The sequence below is a fragment of the Lygodium microphyllum genome, chromosome 12, assembly GCF_053477565.2.
Source record: "Lygodium microphyllum isolate KBCC chromosome 12, Lygodium_microphyllum_v1.1.10, whole genome shotgun sequence".
Lineage (NCBI taxonomy): Eukaryota > Viridiplantae > Streptophyta > Polypodiopsida > Schizaeales > Lygodiaceae > Lygodium > Lygodium microphyllum.
Genome location: NC_141146.1, coordinates 154,113,243 through 154,130,818, shown reverse-complemented (window position 1 = coordinate 154,130,818; position 17,576 = coordinate 154,113,243). Strand labels below are relative to the sequence as shown.

The 17,576-nt window shown below is 40.8% G+C and overlaps 1 protein-coding gene across 4 annotated transcripts in view; it reads left to right on the top strand.

Moving 5' to 3' along the window:
* The window catches only part of LOC148028467 (uncharacterized), a 164,277-nt gene that overhangs the window by 127,022 nt on the left and 19,679 nt on the right, over window positions 1-17,576 (top strand). For all 4 annotated transcript variants that reach the window (XM_087690279.1, XM_087690280.1, XM_087690282.1 and 1 more), the window contains exons 11-12: window positions 6,962-7,057; window positions 7,135-7,212. In XM_087690279.1, coding sequence (XP_087546405.1) covers window positions 6,962-7,057; window positions 7,135-7,212 — 174 coding nt within the window. The remainder of the gene's footprint in view (window positions 1-6,961; window positions 7,058-7,134; window positions 7,213-17,576) is intronic.

The following is a 17,576-nucleotide window of genomic DNA, read 5'->3' as shown; positions in this document are numbered from 1 at the left end:
CAAGACACGAATGGAAAATCGAATAAGAAGTTTTCAAGGGCTGAGAAAAGGGGTAGATCTGAAAATTAGGTTGAAAAGAGGTCAAAACACCAAGGGTTGGAAAACAGTTGCATAACGAAGGGAATCAAGGGCTGCAAATAAATGATTTGTTTATGAATTGGAGGGTCATATGGCTAAGGACTCTCCCAATAGGTAGCTAGCTGAAAAATTAGAAAATTAGAGAGATCCAAGGGAAAGAAGCCCAAAATATTAGTTGATTTGGTGCTGTTGGATGTTAGTGATTAGCCCAATGATGATGCTATTCAATTATGTAGGGCATGGCGCAAAATTAGAGATCAATATGTATTAATTTTCTTTGATAATTGGGCATGAGCCAACTTTATCTCCATAGACATGGCAACGTGTCTAGGTATCACCCATGAGAGAAGTTGGTATGGCATGCAAGGGCCATGCAGAGCCTGCCATACGGCTCATTGGAAAGCTTCACTTGCACATTCAAGGATATGTGGGTAGCAAATAATTTTTTATTGCATTGCTTGAGGGTTGTGATATCTTGCTAGGTATGCCTTGGTGTCATTGTGTGCATGCAGTTATTGATTCACATGCTAAAGTGGTCACTATTCAACACAAGGGAATTTGTCCCTATTGTATCGACTGCACCATTTCTAAAGTAATGAAAAATCACCTTTCAGCATACTTGGTTTTCACTAAGAATAAGGTTGATAACAAAAATATTGGGAACGTGTCTAAGTTAGAAAAGGATCACATATCATTTTTGAAGATATATGCTGATTGCTTTTCTTAGTTACTTCCGGGGCAGCTACTGCATGGAAGGCTGGAAGATCATGACATAGATCAAAATTTTGGAAGTAGCCATCCTAATAAGCTACCCTACAAAGTGTAGGCTAATAAGAGGAGATAATGAGTCAGGTGATTGAGCCCAGCTTATCTCCCTTTCATTCTTTGGTACTTTTGGTTCAGAAAAAAGATGGATTATGGCATATGTGCATTGACTATCATGCTTTGAATAGAATCATGATAAAGAGTTGGTTTCCGATGCCTTGGATCGATGATGTTATTGATAGATTGTAGGGGATAGCAAGGCATCTTTTGGGTTGTATGAGTTTCTTGCCATGCCTTCTAGACTTAGGAATACTCCTTCCACATTTTATCGGATGATGGATTACATCTTTTGGCCACATAACATGATTGTCTATTCAAAGAATGAGGCAGAGCAGAGGCAGCATTTGGACATTGTGTTCAATGAGTTACATAAGCACAAGGTGGTTATAAATGATAAGAAGAGTGAGTTTTTCGTGTATGAGATCCATCTCTTTTGGCACATTGTGTCAACTGATGGCATTTGTATGGATCTTGCAAAGGTTGAGGCAGTACACTCATGGCCATATTTGAAGAATGACGAGATCCATGTTTCTGCTTCTATGTTCCTATTATGGAAGGTATGTACTCAATTTTGCTGATTGCATCTTGAATGCATGATTTGTGGAAGAAGGGTGTGTCTTTGAAGTGGATAGCAATGAAAATTTCAGCATTTAAAAAGTGAAAAGAAAAGATGATCTTAGACCCTGTGCTTGTGTGCTTGATCTAAGGAGTCATTTGTTGTTTAGTGTGATGCATGTGAAAACAACATAGAGACTATTTTAATGCAGGGTGGCCGAGTTGTGGCTTATGATGCAAGATGGCTGAGTTGTGGCTTATTAGAGTTGTGCTCTCCATGGTGCAAAGAAAGGAATTTATAGGTTTATGCGAAATAGTTGCTTGTTGTAATTCATGCACTTTTAACTTGGAAACACTATCTCTTAGAGGCTGATTTTACAGCGCAAACAGACTATCAGACATTGGGCTTCTTTTTTATTTATACCAAGTTGTCTGAGAAGCATATGAGATGGGCCAACTTGTTATCTATGTTTCACTTTCAAATTGTGCACAGAGATGAAATACTTCTCTCTATTAGTAGGTTGTTAGATGTCTATTGTACTTGTGTAATACATAGCCAGGTATTCAGTTTGGGGTTTCTCAGTTGGCATGCTTCATGCACAGCCCTGGACTAAACATTATCTAGCAGTAAAATGTGTCTTTGAAGGCACATAATCATTGGGCCTCTTCTACCCTAGGGGTAGTTCTCTTTGCTTGCATGCTTTCACAGACAGTGATTGATCATTGGGCTAGTTGTTTTGATACGCAAGTGTCCACCAATGGTAATTGTTTCATGTTTGATGATTCATCCATCTCTTGGCTAAGCAAGAAGCAGTTTATAGTGGCTGCATTGAGCTATGAAACTGAATTTAGGGCAACATTTACAGCTACATTGGAATGTGTATGGCTCAAACACCTTTTGGTTGATCTCCATGTGGAACAGTAGTCATCCACTCCTATTTATACTAATAGTTAGAGTATCAGGGCAGTTGCAAGGAGCCCAATGTTTCATGCTTGCACTAAGCACATTGAGGTGCATTATCATTGTGTTTGAGAGAGGCTCCATACAGGGGAGATTGACCTAGTTTATGTCCCCACACATGAGAATTTGGTAGATGTATTTAGTAAAGCTTTTCTAGAGAAAAGTCTGAGGCCTTCCACATTACTAACAATTGGGGATTGATCTTCCATTCCCTTATATACGTTCATATCATTCACTTTTGGGGTGGTGTTACACTTGTTGTGTTCCTCCATTATTTTGGTGTGGGCAGTCCCTATTCCATGGGCAGCTTTTACCTTTGAGCTAGAGAAGGGTTTTTTTCCCCATGTGAACACCCACCTCGGGTGTGGTACTATCGTATCTTAGAGATTGTACTTTCATTCTCTGATTCGCACACTGCAGGATGTGATATTCCAGCAGTTTCTCCTCTCTTGCTATTGACTGTTCACTGTGAATCTGTGTTTGTGCATAGCTGAGCATTGCCCTAACAGTGTGTAATCTGCAGGGCAGTCCTAAATGCATTGCTTTTTAGCCTCCTCTATGGCACCAAATCTTGAGCATACGATCAAGCCTATGTCAACTACCAACAAGTGCATGCAACCAGGCTTCTATGTGCGAATGGCCAAAAGAATATCGAACCCTTTCTTGGCATAATCTCCCATAGTCTCCTCCAGATTTGTAAGAAAGGGGAGGGAAATACCATGCCTAAGCCATTGTTGAGCAATTTGGTGAGATGTTGGGAAAATAAAGCATGTCTAGAGCCCTATCTGAGAAGGGCTCTCTCCAAACCCACTTCCTTGGAGTGGGATTCCCACTTGGGTCGTTATAAAGGCCTCCTCTAGTGTATTGTATGCCCAAAAACTCATTGCCTCCTATGCACAACAAACTTGGTCGGTTTGATATACTAGTATTAGTTGCAATATGCTGCCTCTCACAAGTTATATGTGAGAGTAAAAGTTATTAAGAATTTATTTTACTACTCAAGGAAAAAGCTCTAAGTTTGTGATTGGGGGGGGTTTGTTTCTAAGAGGGTATTTCTACTTTGGCTTTAGGGACGATGTTCTGTATCATATTGGGATTTGGCATAAATATTTGTTGCGTATCTCCTATGCAATCATGTAGATTGATAGATACTAGAATTAGGTTAGAGTTGGTGCTGAGAACCTAGTCATGGGCATTTGCACAAGGAAACACAAGAATCACTTGGTGGATTAATATTGGTTATGCGTCTTGGAAAGGATACAATGATGTTGAGCAAGCTTCATATAGATCAGGCTACACAATCATGCACTTCTTGTGGTGATGGATGTGCCAAAGGCCAATTTCTACTTTCAAGTGCTCCCATGTCTTAATGTAAAAAAGGTACAAATTTATCAATCAGCCTTGTATGTAATTGTTGATTTAGGATTCTTTCCAAGAGTTATGACCATTTGGGAGCAAGGTTGTTTCCATACGTAATACAAAGTGATCCATATGGTACAATCCGTACAACACTGTACTTAATGTATTCGTACAATTTAGTACAAAAGCACAGAGCCTTTTTTGCCACTCTCCCTGAAGCCTACTTTTTTTTTTTCCTTCTCTCTCTCTCCACCAAGCCTCTCTCTTTCCCCCTGGTAATAGATAATTTTATTAATTACGAAAAAAGTACAATGTTACATGATTACAAGATGCAAGATGGCTCTAGGCCATCTCCTTTTTTTTTTTTCCATAATGGATAATTATGATAATTACAAAAAAAGTACAAGATAACAAGGTTACAGAGTACAGGGTGGCTCTAGGCTATCGTATATGAACCAAGTACAATGGATTCAGCAAGTGTAGAAGGGCAAGAGTGCAAGAGGCACCACGTGACTAGATAGACAACACCGCGTGACTAGACAGACAAAAAGGATCAAGAGTGTTGATGGGATTTAGTAGTGTGGCTTGGGCCTTTGCTACCAATGTCCCCAACACACCATCTTCAAAGAAGTCTCCTAGCACTGTGAAAGGATTGAGCCTTTGATGTTCAGCCGTGAGGAGGAAAGCCCATCTGCAAGCCCATTTGCAAAGTAGGAAGTAGAACTTGGGTACTTGTGATCCCGTAGTGTGATTACACGGCCAGTTGCATCAAAATGCCAACTTGGCTGGAGGGTCATGAGCATGGTATTGTGGCTGTTGTTGCTTGGGGGGTTGTAGATCCTTGGTGGCAGTAGGAACTTGAATAGTAGGCGCATAAGAAGACTTATCTCGGTGTTGTGAGCAAGTGTGAAGGGGGTCTTGCAATGGAGAAGGATTGGCAGGTACTATGGGCACAAGAGCCTCCTTCACTTTACCTTTATTCCTTCGAGCTTCTGTCCATCTTTGTGTCTTTGGGACAGATGGGGAACCACTATGGGGTGATCCACCAGGGTACTTTTTTGGTGTGGGCATTTTGCTACAAAGTGACCTAGTTGACCATAGGAGAAAGAGTGGCGAGCGAAAGTACCCTATTTGAGCTGAAACAAAAGAGGTACAACTAGTTAGGTCTCTTTCTGGCCGTGTCCCATAATATGCAGAGTCTATTTCTGTTGGCTGCATTCAGACTGGGGGGCACCAACATGTGACCCACTACAGCCATAGCATCCTTGAGGAAGAACAAGTAAAGTGCGTGGCAACGCTCAATTTCGACTCATATTGGATATGCCTGCTTTAGCAAACATTGGAAATCCACCATGGGGTGCCACAAAACAATGTGGATCAACTGTTTATCGAAGAAGAGGGGTGGTTGGGTAAGAAGAAAATCTCGTGCTGAAGGAGTACAGAGCACAACCTCATAGAAACCATGCAGACTAGCAAAAATCTCCTCTACATAATCAGCTTGAAGAAGAGATGTCAGCCGCTAATGGATTTGGGCGACGACAAGTATCCAGATGGTGAAGAAAAGAATGACACCTCGCTCATGGAAAGTAGAAAAGGAGCTAAGAATCTCCTGAGTATTCACCTGTGTATCCATCATCTCTTCCTCTGTGCAAGCAAGAATAGCTCGATGATTATGCTTGGCATACTCCTCCAACAGAGAATTGGCAAACTCAAGCAATTGTTCCCAATTTGGTTCTTGCAAGCCAATTGGGCGGAGAATCACTTGGATCAGAAGCCTAAGGGGCAGCAGGAAATTGTTCATGGAGATTCTTGCTGCATTTTGACAGATGACTGAAACTTAGGAGAGATCAGGGCCATCTCGTCGGTATAGGGCACCATATCTTCTTCCACTGCAACTTCTTCCAAATCCATGTCTAGACCCAAAGCATCAGTGGCATGGCCCATCTTAGTCATCTGCAGGCTTTCCAATGAAGCGTAGGAGCTTCAGCAGCTCATGCTATGTCTGATGCAGGCCCACACAGGCTGAGCTTGTGCACAGCAGGCACACGTGCAGCAGAGGTTGAGCTGCCACAACAGACGCTACACAGGCAGTCGCTGGAAGGGTCAGGTACAAGATGATGCCTGCCTGGCATTGTCTGGCTCAAGCGTTGCGTGGCAGGCGCTACAGAAGGCGCAGGCTGGAGGTAAGTAGTGCACAGGCACCCTAGGGCGACAGGGCATAAGGTTGACACACAGGGAGCAGGCTGGCACACAGGCACCCCAGGGCAACAGGGCAGAAGGCTGGCGCACAGGGAACAGGCTGGTGGACAGGGCAGGAACTGATGCACAGGGCAGAAGGCTAGCGGGGCACAGGACTGGCGTGCAGAAACCCTAGGACAGGTCCCGTCTTGCCATCGCAGCGTTCCCTCTCTAGGCCATTTCTCTCTATCTCTCTAGCCTCTCACACCCTCTTTTCTTTTTCTGTCAAGCCTCTTCCGCTCTCTCAAGCCGCTCACTCTCTCTCAAGCCTACACTTCTCTCTTATTTGTATGGTCATTAATGTATGGTGTATCCACTCCCATCTATGTACTTGTAAGGTGTAGGTAACAATAGCGCATGTTGCGCATGTGGCATGAGGTTTTTGTCTGTTATCCTCAAGTATTCATCTTATATATGCTTATAGCTTTGCTATTTTGACTTAAAAAGTTAAAACCTCTATTCTATAATCTTTAGTCCAAAATAATCAAGTGTTCATCTTATATACACTTATAGCATTGCTATTTTGACTTTAAACCTCTATTCTATAATCTTTAGTCCAAATTAATTAAGTTTTTTTGTTTTTTTTGGTGCTAATATTGTACGTTACCTTATAAAATCTTAAGGTACCATTCAGTATTGTATTTTATCATACTGTGTGGCATCATACCTTTTGTATGTAACAACTATGTTGGGGAAGCTGACAGGTTCTTTGTACCAAAAAAATTTGCGAGTTTGTTAGATGTCAAGACTTGCACCCTTGATACATAATTTCTGAGGGATTTTTTGATTAGATCACGTCTTTTCGAATTTAATCATGCTGTTACTGGTCATAGAATGATCTTAAAGGGTATGCAAACTAAATGTAGCAATGAATGCTGTATGGTCTTGCATTAACAGCCTATGTTGTCTAATAAGAAGCTAAGTTGTATGTTGACTCTCTTGCAGAGTATTTCACAGCAGATTGAGAATCATATGAGAGACTATTCACGCATGCTTCGAAGGATGCAGCTCAATCGTTCTTCTGTTGATATTATTGGCATGGTAAAAACAATAACATCTCTCTGCTAGTGGGAAATTCAATTTGATGAATCAGCTTTAAACTTCCCAGACTTTTGCAGGCAGTGCAAAGCAACATTGAACAAATTGATTCTTTTCCAGAAAATAGTGCCACTGTGGCGACACAAGACCTTAGAAAGGTATCATTTGGGTTCTATAGTGTGAGATTTGCTGAACTGTTTGTCATTCCTGTGCAATTGTTAATGCGACTGCTGAAAATTGTTACTGATTGGTTGCAACGTATTTGACATGTTTGTGCTAAACAAATCAAAATATGGATCAGGGGAAACTCAACTTTTTTCACCATTGGCTTAAGCTACAATGTGGTTTCTGATTACTGAACAGAAGATTAAGGCAAAAATTGCTATTATGCCAGTGCTTTCAGATTCATGTCTTCTTTGATTTTGTTGGAGCTGTTCACATAATGCAAGTGCTTTATAGACACAGGCTATTTTTGAACCATTTCAATGTGTAGATTGAAACCATTTCATTGTGGAAACATGCTAGTTTGACTGGATGTAGACAAGGAGGTTAGAGGGAGGGGATGATTAAGAGAGATGTTGGCACAACTTCATGCATAGAACGTCCTATTTCCTTGTCTAGGAATTAGTCTGGTTTTCTGAGGAGCAATCATTAAAATACTTCATATGTGAGGAAAACTTTTGGAAAAATACTGTGATTGCAGCAATTTTCTTGGTAGTTGGTTGTAGACAGAATGTTGATGTCAAGCAACAAAAATCATTCCATGCATTAGATAGCAGCTGTGGTACATTAATGCCTAATTTTGCTCTTCATTAACAGCCCAAACAAGCTTAATTGGTATGCATGGCTTTTATTTGAATCTCCTATATAAGGGCACTCCTTTTTCATGAGTTGGCAACCTGTCTCTAAACTAACACAGCTGTGTGGTTCCCTCAAACAGGCTGCTGAGGAGTCATTCCCTCTGCTGCCACTTAGTGAAGTGCTGGCGACATCATTGCTGAACATTGCAACCAGTTGGCAGTCACCATCATCTGTGTTTTGCTGTGCACGTGTTCCATGCAGCTGCTGACAGCAGCTCCATCACTTTCCAGGCTGTGTTTCCTACCCTAGACAGGCTGCCCATCAGTCATGGTGTCATCTGCCTCTTATTGGAGCTCCCTATTTTCAAGATCTCTTGCATTGGAGAAGAGGGACTGGATAAGTACTTCTTTTTGAGCTATTGGGATTTCATTAGTGTAGGCTTCAGCTCAGCTTTCCAGGAGATCCTGGCATCAGAGGTCGTGCCAAAGAGACTTTTTGAGGGATTGATACACCTCATTCCCAAAGGAAGTGGAGATAGATTGGAGATCACTGACTCTCTAATTTGCTCCAGCACTCAGTCTTCAGCAAGCATTCAAGTTATTTACCAGTAAGGAGAGGAAATCTTAACAAGATTCTCAAGCACTTCAAGAAACAGTGTCCATTGACACTCATCTAGTGCTTTTAGCATTAATTTCAGTTAACACAATCAGCTTTGCCTCTAATCAAAATTGATTTTTTTTGCAACTCCAGCATCAAATCAAGGAGGGGAATACTTAGACTTGCATTAGATCTTGAAGATTCAAACTTCAAGGGTATCATAGTCACTAAATTGCCTAGTATCTCTTGATAGTAATCACCTAGTGATTCTTAGAACTTGTACTCAACTAAAACTAGAATTGTTTGGAGCTGATTTGCTGCTGATTTTGCAATCTCAAAATTGGCAAGGATCCTCCAACATCCCGATTCAATGGTGTTGGATTCCATACATGGCAAACTAAGATCAAATTGATCCTAATGAAGAAAGGCTTGTGGTCAATCACAAGTGGTCAAGAGAAGAAACCAAGGGAAGCTGCACTTTCAGTTGTATGGGATAAAAATGATGATAAGGCTCAAGCTATTATCAAGCTCAAACTTGATGATAGCTACAGTCATCATGTTGATGATTGTGAAACCTCTTACACGACATGGGATCGATTAGAAACCTTATTTGGAGCTCATTCCAAATCCTCAAAATATGGTTTATTAATTGAATTTTTTAGGCTTGACATGCAAAGTAATACCTCACTTGCAACTCATTTGAGTTATATGGAAAGCTTGTTGACACAACTTGCATGAATCAACTTGAAGATGGATGAAGACATTTGCATTGGAGTGTTTCTCAAAAGTCTTTCACCTGAGTTAGAAAATGTGTCTACCACATTAATCAACATGCCAAAGCCAAAACTTGTGGACATCAAAGCCTCTCTCCTGGAAGAGGAAAAGAAGATCAAGAACAAAGGAGAAACAAGCATCCCAAGAGGAGACCAACAACTCCTCTATGTGAGAGGGAAGAAGAGCGTAGTCTGTGACTTTTGTAAGAAACCTGGGCATATTGAGAAATTCTGCTATGCTAAGAAAAAGTCTCAAAGAGCATATCTTGCTACAGTTAAAGAAGATGAAGACAACATTGAAGAAGAAGGAGAAGATCATAGTGCAGACTGATTACTTTGCTTGGAACTGCCTATAAGATCCTTACAAAGGTGGTCAGTAGCTCCATAGATGCCAGATATCATCCACCCCACACAAACAGGATTTGTCCAAGAGCGCAACATCTTCGACAACATCTTCACTTTTTGGGAGTTCACAGCTTTGGCTTAATCTAGGAACCAGGACCTTAATGTGCTACTTCTCGACTTTGAGAAGGCGTATGAATGTGTCAATTGCCTTGACCAGGTGTTCATTGGATGCTCCAGACAGAGGATCAAAGTAGTCGCTCACTTCGAGAGGAAGTGGCACATTGACCCAGACGTAGCCACTTGTCTAGTTGATGGATGGAGATATTGCCCTTACCAAAGGAGACCTCTCCAGAGATTACAGTGGGATCTAGGAGGGTGGGTGTGGCGAGATCTGTTCCTTGATAGACCTTGCGATGTGCCCTTCTTTGGCTTCATTAGGAGGTTGGGGAGGAGAATGGATGGCTGAAACTTGCAAGACAAGGGATAGCCACTGGAGAGAGAGTTGATGGCCCAAACCTGCAAGACAAGGGATAAGACTGAATGGTGGAAAGCCTATCTATTTATAGATGAGTGGATCCTCTCAAATCAGGGTTTGGTTTATGGGACATAGAAACTCTCTGGGAACCGTCTCTTTTTACTGAAAGTTTCGATAATTAGATTTACAGGTTTTTGGGGTTTCCCATTCCAGAGTTTGAGGAATCACTAGATGTAGAGTTTGCAGATGACATCTATTTACGTGGATGGTGATGAGGAGAATTTTAGGGCCTTTGTAGCTACGATGGAGGTCTTCTGCAGAGCCTCAAGAGCTCTTATTAGCTGGCACAAATCCTATGGATTTTGGGTTGGCAATGCTTGGTAGGTAGTTTGGAAACCACATGAGAGTTTTACTTGGGTCCCATGTGGCACTTTTGTGAGATACTTGGGCTGCCATGTAGGCATTGATATTTCTTGCTTGCACCCTTGTTGCTGGGGGTTAAAGGCCGCCTGTGCCTAGCCATCTACATTTACTTGTATATTATATCTGCACACCTGTACATTGCAGGTGGTGGGCGCCCATCAGTGTCACTTTATTCTTTATTCTTTTAGTGACAATAGAATAAGGGAAGGCAAGTCACACATTGTTACTATTAGAGTTTCCACATGCAAGCCTCTGTCTCTTACTTGAACGTCCATAGCTCTTGCTCCCTTCTTGCTTCTGCTTGTGCTTTCATTGCTGCTCCACCTTTCAACTAGTATCAGAGTGGGTATCTGAGGAGCTTTTTCATCACTTGCTTCAGCTTGGGAAGAAGAGCTTCACTTCAAGCTTCCATGGTAGCCCATCCTTTATCCTTCCAAGGTACGTATTGAGTCTTAAGTTGGTCTCGACTTATTGAGGCTTGTTCCAGGGCTTCAGTGAGCTTCATTGAGCATTCATTAGTGGCAATTCAAGTCAAGAGCAGCGATAGAGAAGTTAGGAATAACCAACACATTTTGCATTGAATTTTCAGCCCTTGTTTCCTGCTTGGCAGCTCATACTTGATTCATTGTTTGCCTCTTGGGTGTTGCTTCTACTCTTTGGCAATCATTCCGGCATTGTTTGGCTTGTTCTTGAGCACTCTTTGAAGAGTTCTTGCTCAGCCATTCACTCCCAGTTTGGTACAGGTCTATTGTATACAACTGCATACAGTGAGTTTCATAATGCTTATGTAATGCTTTGGGGATACTATCTTGATGCCCGGATGTTATAGGGATGCTTTGAGATGCTATTTGGATTGAATACAGGTTGAGATTCCACAATCTTCTTGGCTGATCCAAAATCCCTTTGCTGTACCAATAATCAACAAACAAATTGGGCCAATTGCCCCTTGAATTTCACCCAAGACTTGCTCTAATGGAACCCCAATTGGTCAAATGCTGCCCCAAATTTACAATGGATGGGCTGGCATCTCGAATCCCTGACAATTCTACGAATCTCAAGTGCTGATTTTAGTGTACGATGCCTTTGATTGATGGCATGGGTCCCGAGGTGGCTGCTAAACCTTAATTTCTGCTGAAATTTAGTGTTCATAGCAGAATTTTCCTTGCTGTCCACCAAATTTGGTTGAGATCTTCTAAGAATTGACTAAAGAAGGTGAGAGAACGCCAGAGAGAGAAAATTCAGAGTTTCCAAGTGTGAAAACCCCTAGATCTGCCTGCAACCTGCCTTGATCAGCATTAAATGCTGTCGCTTGCTGCATGGAGCCTCTAGGATACTGTCACTAGCCCGAGATGACACTCAATCTGCTCTCGCTTGCTGTACATTGGCTCCTATCTGCTGTTCCCTGCTTGCAATGGCTGATTCCGTTGCAAAAATTGGACTAGCAACACACACATCTCTCCCCCTCAAGTTGAAAACCTGACTGAATGGCTCAAACCAGGCCCCAAAAACGTTTTCTTAGTTTGCGTGGGTATTATGTCAAGTTGTGGCCTTCTAAACCCAATTTTCAGCTTTATCCATCCATTAAATTAATTTTCAGAACTATTTAATTCTAAAAGTTAATTTAAGCACTTCTGATGTGCCCATTTGTGGCTAAGCCATTTGTAACTTGGAGTGCTCCCCAACCTTTGTTGACCCTTAGACTAGCATTAATCAATTAATAATGCCTAGTCCCTAGTATTACCATTGACACTTAATGGCCAAACAATTGTCCTAGGGTCCAATTTTTCACCAATTGATCACCAAAGCCTAGTTGGCATAACTTATCACAACTTTTACCTTTGACACCCTTTGCATCCTCGGGGTCCTTGGCCTGTGTTCATGAAATAACTGCCATGTACAACACGTGCTTAACTTAATCAAATGTCACTAGCAAGATTAAAGCATCTAAAAAATTTCACGTCCTCATGACATCCGAATGTACTTATCATGTATCTTGGTTGTCTAGATGTTATGATCATTATGTATTGAGCTTTGCTTGGCTCTTGGACATCCCAAATTCACTTCTAGTGGGAAACACTTTTCTTTGTAGAGTTTGGCTCTTTAAAGATAGTGGGAGTCTCTTGCTCATGTACATGCTCAATTGATATATGCATATATTGTTCTTGTAGATATTGACTCTTGTGAGTTGATTTTCTTTTGAGCATTTGGATATCTTGTACCTATCATTGTCAGTGGGTTGTAATCATCTATATATGTGACACTCTGTATGCTTTGACAGTTCTTGGTACTTGGTTGCTACATTGCTAGTTGCATTCTATATATCCCAGATTGCTACCCAGATATTTGTAGTAGTGGGAGCTTACTCCATTGGCCATTTTCCTATTGATGTATGGTCATTTATTGCAATTTTATGGACAGTAATGCTGAATACTGTTTATGAGCAGTTACTTTGAGTGCAGATGCCCTCCCCTTTGGCTCTATAATAAATGTTGAATACTGTTTATGGTCATTTACTTTGAGCCTAATGTTTGTGGACAGTTGTATACTTTTTTGTTTCCCTTTTGCCCTCCCTTTTGGCTCAATTTTGGGGTTGTTTTGCTATAATTGTAGTAGCCCATACTCTTGTACTTTGCAGTCGTTTGCAAAAATGATGGAAGATACTTCAAATGCATCAATTGATAGTGCTATTTTAATATTGAAAAGCTAGATGGTAACAACTTTCAATATTGCAAGATGCAAATATAGCAGGTATTGGTGTAGAAGAAACAGATTAGGCCATTGAAAGCCAAGGGCATAAAGCGAGAAAATTAGAATAGAGATGATTGAGATGAACTGGATGAGTTATGCAAGTCTACTATAATACTCTCTTTGTTTAAGCAAGAGTATTTCAATATTATTTCTATTGCTGGTGGTGCTTATGATTTATGGAAGGAGATATGTGATCTTTATGACAAGGAGAGTCGTGCATCTCAATTGTATTGGTTGAAGAAGCTTATGGATCTTTACATGAAGGAGGGCACCCCAATGTCTACTCATTTGAACGAGTTCCACTCTATTTTCAGCGAGCTTATCTCACAGGGCATTAAGTTTAAGGATAACATAAAGTCTTTGTTTTTTCTTGTCATGCTATCAGAGTTACGAAATACATTTCATGCTGCTATGAGTGCAAATCCTCTTGAGGGTGGTTTTAAATGCAATGATGTAGAGAGTGGTTTACTTATAGAAGAAGTAAACATGAGGAATATTGATGCAACTTACACTTCTCATGCACTTATAGTTAGAGGCAGAAGTTGTGAAAATGATAATAATAATTGTGGTAGAGACTCACAGCTCAATAGGGGCAAGTCTCAATCTTGTGGGCAATCCCATAGTAAGTCTCGTGGTTATAGGTTCTCTTTGATATATCATTATTGTGGGTAGTAAGGACACATGAGGCCGTAGTGCCATAAAATGCGCAATGATAGGGGTAGTGAGAAAGGCAAGGTGAAAGTGAAGGAAAATGCAAAGTCCACTAAGATTGTGCCAAGTCTAGTGTGAAGATAGAGGAGATAAATGCATTGGAATATAATTTGGATGATTATATTTTTGCTACTTCATCACTTGATGCTACTCAGCTGATCGATGCTTCTTACTCTCAGTATTAGCTTCTTGACTCCGGGGCTTTCTTTCATGTTACCTCGCATTGTCATTCGTTTCATAGCTACTATATTGTTATGGGTTTTCTATTAGACTAGAAGATGCCACTGCATTGGATATCATTGACATAGGTGATGTTAGATTGCACTTTTGTGCTTCATGATATATGTCATCTCCCGGCTTTGACTAAATGCCTTATATCAATTGGACAGTTGGATGATGACATGTACCATGTATCTTTTGGTGATTCTTCATGGAAGATGATCTATGGCAATCTTGTCTTTGCTAGAGGTGCCAAGGTTAGCAGACTCTATGCTTTGCTTGTTTTTGGGTTTGTCAACCATATTTTGGCTGTGATTAATCTTCCACATGTATCTTTATGGCATCATCACCTTGGGTCATGTTAGTCCTTGGGTGGTGCGAAGTACTTTGTTATGTTCATAGATGATTATTTGGATAAGGTTTGGGCCTATTCTATTAAACAAAAATCGGATATTTTGCCTACGTTTCAGCGCTTTTTTACCATGGTCGAGAACTTGTTTGGGTATAGGCTGAATTGCCTACGATCTGACAGTGAGGGTGAATATGTCTCTAAGGCTTTTGAGCAGCTTTGTGATGACGGGGGTATTCAGCGTTAATTGACTGTCCCTTACACTCCACCCTAGAATTGTGTTACAGAGCTCATTAATAGGTGTATTCAGAAAAGAATCCATAGTATGTTTAGTCAAGGAAGCTTACCGCAACACTTTTAGACTGAAGCAATTACTATTGCTAGGCCTTTCATCAATAGATCCCTATGTACTACTCTTGGTGGTAAGAGTTATAGAGGAGGTATGGTCTAGTAAACCTCCCTCATATGCACACTCGTGAGTCGTTAGGTGTGAGGCTTTTTCCCATATTTCCAAAGACAAGCACAATAAGTTGGATCCAAAGTCTGTCAAATGCATTTTTCTTGGATATGGTGATGTAGGTGAAATGTGCTATCGTCTTTGGGATCCACAAGCTCAGAAGGTTATACGCAATCATAATATTATTTTTCATGAGAAAAAGATACATATGAGAACAGAGGTGATTGATGTACGCAAGGTGATCTTTCAAGAGGAGCCTCTTCTTATAGTACAGCTAGCCCTAGTGAGATAGCTTGTTGCTGTAGTTGTTGATGATGTAGTGACCTAGGATCTGCCTATTGTGTAGGTCTGTGGTGTTAGATAGAGAGGATAGGGTGTACAAGCCCCACAATGAGTTTTGAGATGCTTCACTTGAGATTTATGTTCTTGTGATTGCTATGAGACCTCTATGGATTATGTCATGGTGACAAACTCTGTTGAGCCACTTGCCTGTGAGGAGGCTATATGTAGAGGTGGTTCTCATTCTTAGGAGAGGGCTATGCAGCTTGAGTTTGATTGGGTGCAGAAGAACTGTATATGGGTCTTAGTTTCCTTGCTTGATGGAAAGAGTGCATTGCTATGTAAGTGGGTATACAAGTTGAAGAGTACCCCTGGTCACCCTAAGCTAGCATATAAGGCTAGATTGGCTACTAAGGGTTTTAAGCAAGAAAAGGGAGTTGATTTTGATGAGTTGGTCTTGGCTTTGGTTGCTCGGTTGGATTTGGATCTTTATCAGATGGATGCTAGGACGATTTTTTAACATGGAAACGTGCATGAGAATATTTATATGCAGCAGCCTAAGGGCTTTATGGGAAGAGGTAAGGAACACCTAGTGTGTAAATTGAAGAAGAGTCTTTATGGGTTTAAGTAGACACCTAGGGAATGGTACCATAAGTTTGATGCTTTTATACATTCATAGGGATATTCTTGCAGTGATATGGATCCATGTCTATACATGAAGAAGGCCCTTGATGGTAGCCTTATTATAGTGGTACTTTGTGTTGATGACATGCTTATTGTTGGGAGTGCTCATTCTAAGCTAGATATTGTAAAGACTTAGCTTAAAAAGGACATGGGACATGTCTCACATATACTTGGTATGTAAATTACGCACAATCGTTGTAAGAGATTTCTCTACTTGTCCCAAAAATGAGTACATTCACAAAGTACTTGGGTGATTTCATATGTAGAATGGTAAGCCTATTGGCTGTCCTTTACCTTCTCATGTCAAGTGTTAGTCAGAGAGATTGTTCTTGGTCAGAGATGATGAGACGACCGAGATAGCCAAGGTTCCGTATACATCCATAGTGGGTAGTTTGATGTCTACCATGATAGCCACTCACCTTGATATAGCATTTGTAGTGGAAGTTGTGCCACGTTATATAGCTACATTTGGCAGGCGACACTGGGATGCCGTGAAGGGTATCATGAGATGCCTTAACTACAGATATGTTCATTTGCTATGGTAGAAAGGATACCAGATTTGTGGGTTATACTAACTCAGATTATGCAATAAATGTAGTTAGTAGAAAGTCCACCTTTAGGTATGTCTTTACCTTTGCTATAGGTGGTATCTCTTGGATGTCTGAGGCATAGTACGAGGGGGTTTCGAAAATGGGAAAACAAAAACGGAAAAAACTGGAGTTTCGGAGTTTTGGTCAAATTTTGAAAACGGAAAAACGACATTCAGATTATACACTAAAATAAATACGGTATTACGTAGGTATGTAAATATATCAATACCATAGTTGTTAGGTATGAAAGGTATGATACGGTACGGTGCAATAAAATACGGTACTAAATGGTATCTTAAGATTTTATAAGGTACGGTACGATATTAGTACGACAAAAAAATAACTTGATTATTTTGGACTAAAGATGATATAATAGATATTTCAAGTCTAAATAGCAATGCTATTAGAGTATATAAGATGAGTACTTGAGGGTAACATGCCAAAACCTATGCAGAATGCACAACATGGGCTACTGCTACCTACAACTTATAACTACATAGGTAGAAGTGGATACATCATACATGCATGATCATACAAATAAGAGAAGTGTGGGCTTAAGAGAGAGAAGGTTGAGAGAAATTGTTTGAATTTCAAATAACCTAATCTCATGGGAGAATCATATTAATATAAGGAGCATTTAGCTCGTCCCAAAGTGTAGTTCGAACGGAAAAGATGCATCCATTAAGTTGGTACCTTATGGTACTAATACGTAAGGTACGGTACCTAAAGTATGGTATAGTATCAAACCTTTCGTACGTGGTACTAGTGCAATTAGAGAGAGGAAGAGGCTAGAGAGATGAAGTCCTACATGGACACTTGCACCATGCAAGGAGCCCCTTTGCCCACCACCACTAGAAGATAGCAACGGGGTCCTTTTTACACTTGGACCCGATACAGATATGGATGTACTTCTTCTTGATGGGCCACTGCCACCTCTAATTTGGCTAGCGCTACTAGGTCCACTAGGTAGGCAATTGTGAAGGCAACTCGAGGACCCACACACTTATTTATTCAGTGTACTATCCCTTTCAATGTGGCCTCTATACATCAATGGAAACAGACAATCAAGAC